The 13,083-nt window shown below is 35.9% G+C and overlaps 1 protein-coding gene across 2 annotated transcripts in view; it reads right to left on the bottom strand.

The window, feature by feature from the left end:
* Positions 1-13,083, bottom strand: part of LOC124636209 (adenylyl cyclase 78C-like) — a 53,118-nt gene that overhangs the window by 34,579 nt on the left and 5,456 nt on the right. For both annotated transcript variants that reach the window (XR_006985107.1, XM_047172158.1), the window contains exon 2: positions 7,945-8,030. Coding sequence is in view for 1 of the 2 variants with exons in the window: in XM_047172158.1 (XP_047028114.1) it covers positions 7,945-8,030 (86 nt within the window). In the remaining variant the exon portion in view is untranslated. The remainder of the gene's footprint in view (positions 1-7,944; positions 8,031-13,083) is intronic.

The raw sequence follows: 13,083 nt of genomic DNA on the forward strand, positions 1-13,083 counted from the left end.
TTGTCGTGACCTAAAGCCACAATTTGTGTTGCCCTATTTAAGGGTTCATGTACTTGGTACATAAATTCAGTTAACTGAACAATTTGGTTGAGGCCGGTCTTCCCGGGTGACGTCATATAGTTTGTCGGAAATTAAGGATCCTTGCGGTTCAAATGAAGGGAGGAAATGTACCTGAGTTTATTGCTCCTCGGAGAACGGTAAATGAGTAAATGAAAAGTTTTTGTAAAATGTTATTTGTTTTTATACTGGGTTCCGCCAGCGGTGTCAGTGGTTTCTGAATACACGCATCCATACGGTAGCCTGCATGTTATGCATAGAAAAAGTAACAAACACACACTTGAAAACTTTCACTTTTATAATATTAGTGAGATAATATTTAGTCATGTTTTGTTGTCCTTCCAGCCGTGGCGATAAAATAAATCATTCCTTCATTAACAAAACATTCTAATCCATATTTTTTTTATTAACGATGTTTAAAAGAATTGCTGTCGATGGCGTATAACACTTTTACAAGGTTAAGTACTATTCCAGTATGTGATGGGAAAGTTTTCACAGTATTGACATGACAAATGTTTTGCAACAATGTTTCTATTTCTGTTTGTTTGTTACTGCAGTTTGGCCTAACGACTATTTAATGATTCATAAAGAGTTTTATACGTGCTGATGGTGCGAGTTACGCAAAATGGCTAAACGTTTTGTAGATGCATTTTTAAAAGGCATTTTCATTTGTTTAAGTCCAAAATAATATTTTACTAAAAAACTAATAAACTAATTTAATTTCAGGCTATATATTTTTTTGAAAAATTCAAATGGCTCTTGAGCAACGAAGCGATAAGTGATGCAAACTTAATTTTTTTAAATGATCAGTTTTAAAAGTTGCTTTTAAGTTTTATCTACATAATGACTTAATTAATCTAAAAATATAAAACTCTTATACAGCGTCTAATTTAACACAAAAAATCACAGACTATTTGTAAAAATTCGAATACATTTTTCTTTTCTACGTCTTATTTGCGAGCGATGTTGACTTTGGTTTGTACCCTATGCAAATATAAAACGATTTGATGTCTGAAGCAATTTCTTTAAGAAGCTTATAGCCCTATAATAATCTTAGACGGTATATCAATTTGTATCGACAAAGATTTATATCGGTAAATAAAATCGGCTCAAATATAATGTTTGCAAATCACTTTTTGCTCTAGTATTTTCTTACAAAAACGTAGTATTCAAGTTTCAGATTGAAGATAATCTTGTATTTTTGCGTTGAAATTCTTTCACTGTGGGGAAGCTAAATTATCCTTAAGTAACATAGGCTGTATTTTATTCGGGTACAAGAAGAACTTACCCCCGGGACGCGGGTGAAACTGTGAGAAATAGCTAGTCCTACTAATATTATAAACGCGAAAGTTTGTATGTATGGATGTATGGATGTTTGTTACTCTTTCACGCAAAAACTACTGAATGGATTTTAATGAAACTTTACAATAATATAGCTTATACATCAGAATAACACATAGGCTACAATTTGTAAACATATTGTTCGAAATACTAAGCCTGCGCAGACGAAGTCGCGGGCACCAGCTAGTATTTCATATAATATGTCTCCTTGTAATGAAAGATGTTATTGTTATAGTTATTCGTTTCTCATAATTAGAACTAACATTTTTATAAACAATCGCAATCTACAAAGCATCTTTAGCACACTTTACTGTAAAATCAATATCAAATAAAAAACTAAACTATCAAGGTCAGATCCCCATAAACATTGCCTTTCGTGCAAACATAACGTAGTCGGAACAAAAGCTATGTGTTATTAGTTCTGCGAAGATAAGTACGTATGGAAAAATAGGGGAAACTTGCAAAGAAGCCAAACATACAAGCCATTATTTTAAATATACGAACTATTCGTATCTGTCGCATGGCAAAGAATACTTAAGTATTATAACATCGTTATTTTTTGTGATAATTTGGCTTTTTTAGTTCAAGGTTAAAAAAGGATAGGCTGCGGGATCGTTCGGAAGAGTTACTGCGGCATTAGTACATAGAGGGCTGAAGAAGGAACATGATGGATTTTAGTCTGTAAAACTCCGACACTCCCTCGCGCTGCACCCACAGCATTAGAAAACGACGACAAAAATATTCTATCAAACAAAAGCCAGACATATAAACAAATGATAAAAATCTGTTACCAAGTGTCGATATTGAGATATGCTCTCAGACAATACTTCGTCTGTCTGAATAATAATAAATTGAGGACTATTTATTGGATGATAGACATCGAATGATTGGTGCCAACGCCTCTAAGGACCAGTTATATCGTCTTACATCGTCTGAATTCAAACATGGCGGCTCTAGTTACAACGAACCACTTACGAAGGTTTCTCGAGAACCCTTAGATTTACTTGGAATATTCACATTATAAACAAGGTCCTTAAAAAGGTCAAAATCTTCGAGTGTTTTCGTACATGTGCCTGAATATTTGTAGCTATATTATTGTTAACTAGCTTTCAGCTGCGGTTTCACCCGCTACCTCAGGGCACTTTTCTCCCGAAACCGGTTTATGAGTAACCTATGCGTTATTCTGATATATAATCGGTATTACTGCCAAGTTTCATCAAAATCCATTCAGCAGTTTTAACGTGAAAGACAAACTTCATACACACTTTTCGCGTTTATAATATTAGTAAGAGTATTCGTCAAGAAAGCGATATCTGAGGAAGTGAGGACTAACATACACACCTCCGATCTTAATCGAGCTAATTCGCAACAGACTCAACACTTGACCTACTTCACAACCTATCATCGGCCTTGCCAATCTAAATCAGAAGACTTAATTCTCAGTTGTGTTGGCGAAACAGTCCAATTATAATTGAAGCTTGGATAAGTCAGAAGTTCTGACGTGGTCTGATTACGTCAGTAATCCTCTTAGCGAAAGAATAGAGATTTGTTTGGCGCGAATCCTTTCAATAATGGTCCTAATCTTCGGCGATGCTGTTAATGCGATTAAACTTCGTTGTTCATTTTGACCGACCACGACTGTTGCTAGGATTTATAGATTTCAAGCAAATATGGGGAAAATTCGTGCTTACATATTTGACTTTGTTTTAGTTACATTGGTTGGGTTAACTTGTCTTGTTGTGAAATGCAATATTCTTGTCAATGGCTTTCTTATTACAACCAACCTGAAACCCCATACAAATCAGTTCATTTGTTAACGGTGCAATAGACAAAGAAGACACATAGTGGTCATACTTTTGTAAGTATGACCCCTCCTTTTTGAGTGGGTCGAGGTTAAAACAGTTAACTTAGACACCATATTTTACAATTCATAATTTTTAACAAATCATATTTTAATAGCTGCTGGCATTAAGACGCTTTTGTTTGATTTATATTATCCAGTAACTTGTCAGTCGCAAGCCGTGCATGAAAAATGACGTTGCAATTAATGCTTGAACTGCTAAAGTTTTCGAAAACTACAGCTGCTCTCAGTAAGCTTAGTATTAGCTTGTCTTTTAGTATTAAAACGACGTATATTTTTATATAATTTCAAAGCAAGCTCAAAGTGTTGTGTTATCACAATGGAGTCGCGTTTTAATCCCACTCATGAAGTTTGAAGAGGGCTTATCGTCTCTTTATAAATTATTTTTGGTCCGTATCTTGTGGCGACACAAACTTAAAAGAAACACGCTTTAAAATTTCCCCATGTAGCAGTACGATTACCGATATTAAAAGCGTCGAACACACTAGACACTAGAAACTGTAGAACTTTCTAGACCCTAGTTTACATACAAAGACTATAAAAATGTCGATCATCAGAATAGACGATCCCTTATTAAATCGAACGGCAAATAGAACGCCCCTCGGTCTGTTGACCCTTTGCTTTAACAAACCAGGCCAGACTGCACAATAGGGCTGCCAACTTATCGATAAACTAGCTTCGATCATCAGTGCTTAGAAACTTTAGTCTGCTGTGTTTCTTTTTCGAAATCGTCATGAGTATGGAGATGGATGGAAGTGCGGAAATCACAACGATCAGATATTTGGCTGGTATGATCATCTCTCGAGCCTTTTCACAACTATGTTGAGGTCGGCTTCCATACTAACCGGATGAAGCTGAGCAGGTACCAGTGTTTTTCATGGAATGACTGTCTATCTGACCTCCTCGACCCTGTTACTCGGGCAACCGAATACTCCTTGGTAAGACCAGTTGTCAGTTCGGCTCAGTTTACAAATTAGTATCAAAGATTCTAAAATGGTATTAAATCCGTCTTGAAGGTTCTGATTGATGAATAAAATACTACGATACTACAGAGCTCAGGACTGGACTTTGCGTAACAAGTTTACGAGTTCTTGAGCTAAGACTTTAGCGTTCCTAAGTAGAGTTTAAATCAAGGCACTTCTCTAAGTTTAAATTATGCATTAAATACATTATTATGAAAGAAGCTCAATCTATACTACGTCTCCTATCTACATATACATCATCCTCCGAGCCTTTTTCCCAAACTATGTTGGGGTCGGCTTCCAGTCTAACCGGATTCAGCTGAGTACCAGTGCTTTACAAGAAGCGACTGCCTATCTGACCTCCTCAACCCAGTTACCCGGGCAACCCGATACCCCTTGGTTAGACTGGTGTCAGACTTACTGGCTTCTGACTACCCGTAACGACTGCCAACGATGTTCAATGACAGCCGGGACCTACAGTTTAACGTGCCATCCGAAACACAGTCATTGGTGTCTAAGATATACTTAGAAAGTACATACAAACTTAGAAAAGTTGCATTGGTACTTGCCTGACCTGGGATCGAACCCGCGCCCTCATACTTGAGAGGTTGGTCCTTTACCCACTAGGCCACCACGACTTTTATACCTCCTATCTACATATACGTCTATACTAATATAAAAAAGAGGAAACATTTAATTGTTCGTTTGTACCGGTTTGTAAAGGCTCCCAACTACTTAACCACGAAAAATTATTTCACTGTTAAAAAGCTGCACTCTTCCCAAGTGCTTAACATAGGCTGTATTTTGTTCAGATACGAGTGAAACAGCGGGAAAATAGCTGGTAACAGAGGAAGAAGAAAAAAATAAATAGAACGAGCAATAAAATTAAATATTCGTAATAAAAACTATTGAGCTGAAATAGTTCCCATTTTAGGTCAGGAAAATAACTTGAACGGATTAATGTACCATTTAAAACATTCGTCGGTGTGACCAGAGACAAAAATAAGTGAGTAATGGCGCCGACGGGTCTCGACGCTCATTTGTCTCATGGCGATTGTACACAAAGTTTTGTTTAAATACTTTTAAAAGCACAAGTTTGCAGATAGTTTGTCACAAATATTTACTCCCACTAAAGGCGAGATAGTGTACTTTTATTAGAAGTTTTTGTACCTAACAGTTTGTTTGAGACTAAACGCATAAAGTTTTTGTTTTGTTTTGGTAAACATAAAATATGTATAAAGCCAATATTTATCAGCTATTTACGAGCATCTAAATTTTGGTTTTATTAGTTTTCTCAATCTTTGTGTTTGCAGATTAAATAGTCGTGGTCAAAATATTAGAACCTTGATTTTATTTGTGGTTTATGATTGTGTGCATACTTACAATAATCATATTTATCTAGTTAATTGAATTGAAAATTAGGCTTAATTCTATAACCCTAGAATGAACAATGGATTCAAAAAATAAGGGTTTCTTTCAAACTGTACGTTTTGTGTCGATGCGACAACCGTGCGGCGTCGGTACCGCAACCGCTAGGCAAGTCGCTCCGTACGTTTTGCATGAAAACAAGTGAACGTCCGTGCGCCGGACGACAAACGCATTGTTACCACACCGCAGCACCGCAGCCCGACGTGAAACGATGAATTTGAAGGAACCATGGAGAACCAAAATGACTAGCGGAGATGTCATAACACAAAATCGATTATTTCACGCTTTTTATGGAACCCGAGCATTATTTTAAAAATAAAATCAACAATCAATCAAGACCAATCTTTGTCAGATAGGTTAGTTCACTGATCTTGTTTGTACTGGTAACTGATATCGCCTACCATACGTTGTTCGACCTACGAGAAGGCGCCTGACCCACCTTACTTATGGCATCTCCACTACCTTTTCTTCCTCGGCGGAAAGAACTCTAAAAACAAATGAAAAACGCTACGCTGCCAGCCCTACGCGTTTCAGAATATGTACAAATAAAGTGACAAGTATATACGAGTATACTGACGCAAGTAAACTCACTAAGTAAGCTGTTACCCTGGCCTTGGACTATATTTTAAAACTATTGGTAAACAAATTGGAAATGAAAATGATGAATCTGCTTTGATAGTCTTCAGTTACGTTGAATGGAAATTATCGCTCCGAAAATGCGTTTGTGCAGCGCATATAGTTTTACGCCACAACGAGATTAATTTGATGATTACCCATAAAAATAAGTTTAGGGGAGTCTAACAATACAGAAAAAGTTCCAGTTTTGAAAACAGGTCATATCTCACACACTTACTTATCACTTAAGTGCAACACTGTCATGTAACAAACGAAATAGCCAATAGCCAGGCTATCAGGCTAAAAGCGTGTCGCAGCTCTATTTAACGGCCGACCGGCCACTTTGTAACAGTAGCCCGTAAATCCTGAGTTATGAGTGTTTTCGTACTGAGTGAACTTTGTGTCCAACATAAAATAAACACTGTACACTGTAGTGAACAATTTCATTATGATGGTCTCGGTCTCCTACTCGAGTTTGTATCGCAAATTGTCGTGTAGGTACAATATAAAGCGACAGATAGAATGCTTAGTTATTTGAATGTGTAATGTCGCAATCGCAAGCCTAGTGCTGTTACAACGATGGATTTTCCGTTCGGTATTTTTACGCGCGACGCAATCCGGGTGACAAAAACTGTCGCGTACTTATCATTTGAACGCATAAATATTTATTATTGTTGACGAAGAAAAAAATATATAGCACCATAATACTGTTATACATTACGTATAATAATGTTACTACTGTCAAGCTATATACCTACTAAAAAGCATGTCGTAAAAACTCAAAACATTCTATGTATTCAATCTCCCAGACTGAGTAAATGAATTTGTATAGAATAACCTGTAATTGAATATAATATAAGTCTAAGGAATTTGAATTACTTCAACATTTTCAATGTGTAATAATATTATGTAACGTCGATCCGGTATTTAATAACATCTATGTCGTTACAATGTATGTTAAAATTGTTTCACTATTAGCAACTAAATAGCATGCAAAATTACTAAGGTAAATTATTTTAGTACCTATTATAGTAGAGCTCTTTGTAATTTACCTCTTACTAGGAAATACCTGTTTACCACAAAACCTATTTCAGCCACTAAACCGTTTTACTATGTCCCAGATTGAAGGGAATATGTTAAGGTGCGTTTTGGAAGGCAGCTGCCGACTGCATGAAATCCGCCGCAGCACGAACAGTCACCCTTAGTTATCGACCGATATCTGGACTTCGCTGCACGTGCTCTCAGCAGCTGCAGTCTGAAGCTCGCTTCTAAAGCCTACCTTTACAGCATTACGTGCATAAAGTCATGTTCTAATTAATTTTCTACAACATCTACGTGAACAGTCTACACTTCACATTTCATAGAGGAAAGATTTGCTTTCCTCTTATAATTAAGGTTCAATTTACCTACATCTTCACGGAATGGAATGAAAGCCATTATTTACAATTTCAAATTCTCACGGAATTTCGACATTTTCGCTCGTTTCTAGTTTTATTCAATTGATATCATGTTAACTATGCTACTGTTTGAGAGTATGTCGCTTCCATTCCATTCCGCGTGTTTAACAGAAAAGGATGTTCAGTACATAGAAGCGTATGCAGTATTGCAAAGGTTACGAATTCTAAAAGCCAGTAGTGTCAAATAGGTAACTATATAAAGTTGTGTATGAGTGTGACTCACATTGCCAGTAGTCCAGGTGTGGTGGTGCTCATCCTCCTCGCCCACTCCTGAGGGCAGCTCCACCATCGTCTCCAACCAATTGTGACCTACACATAAACATTTAAATTAAATTACTTACTTTGAATTTCGGGCCACAAAGTACTACACTACGATAGATTGTAAAAAGTTCCTGCAGTTACGTAACTGAAGGAGATTACGAATAGTTTGAAAACTGAAAGATATTTTTGTGTAGGTATTTGAAGCACGCTGAAGACTTGTCCTAAAAAGTTCTATGCTTCCCCATTCAATTCTCAGAAATGCTTTTTATACAGTTCACTAGTTCAGATAGAGGTATTCTTTACAAAAACTATTTAGATTAGACAACCAACTTACTAAATGGGTAAAAAGTATCTAAATTCTAAATCAGATTCCTGCTTTATTGTTATGATCATTTAAATTAACCTATTAATTTACTTATTTGGGATTCATTGATTTGCACAAACGTCAGTTCTTCAAAGAAACCTACTTAAAAATAATTATTTCGTGGAAACCCCAATTAATTACAGGAAAAACCCATTAAAAGGTATATTTATATTAAACAATGCATATTTGTTTAATATGTTGCAGCGATATTGTGGATAAACCGATGTTTATCCATTATCCATGTGTAACATATTTAAACAATATTAAACAACATAATATTATTATCAAAATCTGTACCTACCAAAAATACTGTTGGCGATACACTAATTTTTAGTATTTTTTCCCAAATATTTTTTTTTAAAGCACGCTTTTAAAAACAATCACTAAATATTTGAAAGAGTTCTAAAAAAAGATTCATTTTTTACCCCCGACGCAAAAACGACGGGGTGTTATAAGTTTGACGTGTCTGTGTGTGTGTGTGTGTGTGTATGTGGCATCGTAGCTCCCAAACGGATGATCCGATTGTAATGCGGTTTTTTTTGTTTGAAAGGAATGTCAATCGGGAGTGTTCTTAGCTATGTTTGGTGGTTCAGGTCTTCGAGGTCATCAGCTCGTTTGTTAGGTGTGATAGGAATGTTACACGCTCAGTTCCCCCGACACGACAAAATTTAGTTTAGTCTGACATGCTTTAGTTGGTACTTACGTAGTATTAAAAGTTATTTTTTGCTTTTTATAGGGTTTAGCGTTTTTAACCTTTTGTCATAATAATTGCGTACTTTTTTGGATCGGGGGTTTTTTTTTAATTTATAATTTAATTTTATTAATCAATCGTCTCAACCTCTACCCTCTTATTATAAAAACTGCCGCAAGTAGTGGTTTAAACCAGACTGAAGACGTCTTGGTTTGTTACGGTACTTACGATAGTCTTTACATCCTTATTACAAAACGTAGACTAAGAGAAGACTGTTCGGTACTTCGATTTGTCTGTGGTTTAAATAATATCCACAGATTATAAGCAACAAATATTTAAATCATTCGTTCAATCGTTCCGAATTCTATGCGCCGTTCCTTTTTACATTACTTTATTAAGTGCATTTTGATGAAAAATAAATAACTATGATAATAAAACAAATACCTATGCGGTTGAAAATATTACGTTTTATTATTTAAAGGTAATTTTATATTTCTAGTATCTTTTAACGATATACACGATCCAATTATTCTCTTTTAAACAACTATCGAGTTTGCGCGTATAACGGAACGTCAGTTTGTTATGTTTTGTTTTTAGGTTAGGAATAACTTGGATTACTTTCATCCCGATTTAAATGATTAAATAAGACGTTGTGCATCTCATTAGAACCTCTTCAAAATTAAATGCACAATAACTTATAAGTACACAGTATATCGCGTGCATTAAATTACCAAAAAAAGGAAACAACATAAAAGTAGAAAACTATCTTTTATTCCGATGTCTATTTATACAGTAAAACGCACTGATACATGTTGGAAACACAATCACACAATCTTGATCCGAATCTTGTTCGTATTATTTCGAAAAACGTAAATCGATATTTATATCGAAAATTGTCGTCAGGTAATTTGAAGAGATTTTCTCGATGACGCACTCTGTTTGGTCTCCGGACACTCTCAATAGTATTCTATCACATCCAAGTATTCCAAATCACACATATTTATATCCACTTTCGTTTTTTTCATCACAAAACAAATAACCTCAAAAGTAAATAATGTCGGAATTTGACGTTTGTCGACTAAGTACTGCAGTTAAACTAGGGGGCTCGATGGTTTATCTTTTGTACTACAGATAGTAATAGGACTTGCGATAAACTGCGTTTTGTAATAACGTTTTTTCAAGGTCGTACTTAAAGCTGGATTAAAGGTAGTACAAAAGCCGATACTTATTTGATACCGCGTTTTATAATAAGAGGGCTACAGTGCCAGTCATTAAAAAAAGTTTTGTTGCAAAACTTTAGTCTCATCAGCCAGTACCAGTATTCAGGTAGCCCTAGTTCTTGGCTCTGATCGCTCATACATATGCAAAGCGAAGCGTGGGACGGACAGCTATTCTTGTTAGCTCCATTCACACTTCAACTAAAATAGTGTTGGGAAAGTTACGCGTTCCCGGGACGCTAAAAAAGTTTGTAGTGACTTTTGGGAATGAAATTATTTTGGGAAGAGGAAGTTGTGTGAAACTTGCGTATATTTGATGTAAGTCAAATTTAATGTAGAGAATACTGTGACATAATATTAAGAAATGTTAATTGAAATTAATAATTAAAAGGACAATGGGCACAAATATATGGGACCTGGTATACCCGACCAATAGGAATGTCATATATATCATTGGATAGGCCTTTTTATGTAGGACAAGATTTACTATGACAGCTTTGCTGAAATGTTTGTCCGTTCTGAGATATAGATCAAAAACTGTGCTAAAGTTAGAACTAAGTAATCTATTGATACCTCAAGTTTTTAAAGGAGAAGTTCTAACTTTTGCACAGTTTTTGATCTATATCTCAGAACGGACAAACATTTCAGCAAAGCTGTCATAGTAAATATTGTTCTACATAAAAAGGCCTATCCAATGATATATATGACATTGCTATTGGTGGGGTATACCAATCTGCCCATTGTCCTTTAGGCACATGTCAAACTGACTCGTCTGCTTTCTAGTATATAAAATAGAAAAGGAAATACAGCTGTTGTAGGTATGTAGATTCTAGAAAGTAAGTGCATGACAAACCGTTGTGTAGATGGAATATTTTAAGCGCTGAGCTAGTGCTGTGCAAATGTCTCTAATCCCGGGATGTCCCGGTTTATGTAATTTATATGTTTTCGAGGCGTTCAGTCCGCGTAACCGCGGGGTTTCACAAATAGGTAAGTGATTCCCAAAGACGTACATGACTTAGTACTACGAATTCAATTGTTTTTTTCCGTAACTTTTCCCTGCTTATGTTTGCGTTCTTTTGAAATAAAATCACGGTGTATTATAAAAATACTTTTGAAAATAACACATTGTTTTTTATTAATATCGTTGTTGACATGTGATCGATCTTATAATTTTATGTCTTAAGAGAGATATGGACAAGACGAAAAGACGTGTGTATTATATAGGAAACCTTCAGTTTTCTTAAATAGTGTATTTGCTCATCCATGTCTAGCAGGCATAATTTTCATTACTTAGGCCTCTTCTGTATGAACACAGGTGAGAACAATGACTGTTATTAAAACACCATAATCTTCAGCATATTATTCAATATATCGAATGACAGGTCTTTTACTTATTATTTATCCTGATTAAAAAATATTGGGATTCCAACTGCTGTCGCATCACTATTATCGACATTTCAGAAGAGCCACAGATACCGATCAAGATTCGATCGTAGTTAAGATTTATACAGTCCGGGCTCAACGAAATGTATGCAAAAATATTCACTTGTTATTTATAATCTGATGACGCAGAACAAATAATAATGGATCCCGCAAATATCGATGTTTTATCGTAACCGCGTGACCTTCGGTACTGCGTACTGCCCTACATTCTTAAAAGCACATGTCGGCGCGTGGGAATATTCGAAGCCATCGTAATGTTTGACCTTACATACCTTTGTATGTGGACGACTCAATAACAACGGCCATAGTTTACTGCGAAGTTTAAAAATAGAAGCGCAATTGACGTTCTGAAATGTCAAAGTTCTGACGGGTAATTGAACTGAATGTTGTTTGAATTTACATTTTTGGCGCTTATTTTGTGATTGTATACCTTATAAAGATAAGTCAATGCACTTTCTTTGCCCTACCAATCAGAATATTGGGTTTATGAAACTAAAGCACAATTATTGATTTTAAGAAGTAACAAAATAATATGATCGATAAGACTGTATAACATAGTATCTTTGTCTTATAGCCACAAAAAGTTGTAACTATTCTTAGGTGCATCGGCCTAGAAGTCAGTGTCTAATGGATGTTCCAGAGTTTATACGCCAACGACTTCTAGGCTGATGCACCTAAGAATAGTTTTTTTTTTGCTTTTCAGTGTTTTTGGGAGTCGGTTTTATTTTTTTGTAAAAAGTTTTTTATTTTTGGCTTTTCAGTGACAAGCATAGTTGTCACTATCCGCATTTGTGGAAAATTCTCAACAATACGAATAATATAAGCCCAAACACGAGGTAGTTTACATATTCAGTTGTCGAGTTCCCTCGACCTTCACCAGTCTCCATCATCAGGTCAGCTTCAAACCTTCACAGTTGCAAAGGTCTCGTCAATACAAATAATATAAGCCCAAACGCGATGTAGTTTACATATTCAGTTGTCGAGTTCCTTCGACCTTCTCTCGTCTCCATCATCAGGTCAGCTCCAAACCTTCACTGTTGCACAGTGTTATCAGAGATACACCTCATTGTCAAGTTTTTAACCTATGCACGCCTACAAGTTTCCACCATCAGATCCTGACCTGGTGATTATGGGACCACCTGGAAGGTATACCCTATCCAACAAAAAAAAATTTTGCAAATCGGTCCAGGCGTCTGCGCGTAATCGGTGAACATACATAAAAAAAAAAATAAAAAAAAAAGATCCCGACGAATTGAGAACCTCCTCCTTTTTGGGAAGTCGGTAAAAAAAAAAGAAATAGCGCCAGCGTTCCAATTTCAAACAATCATCACCCATTCTCTGTGCCAGGCACACAGAACATTTTACGTTCGTAATCTCATTTAGCAA

The sequence above is a fragment of the Helicoverpa zea genome, chromosome 2 (genome assembly GCF_022581195.2).
Source record: "Helicoverpa zea isolate HzStark_Cry1AcR chromosome 2, ilHelZeax1.1, whole genome shotgun sequence".
NCBI classification, from domain to species: Eukaryota; Metazoa; Arthropoda; class Insecta; order Lepidoptera; family Noctuidae; genus Helicoverpa; species Helicoverpa zea.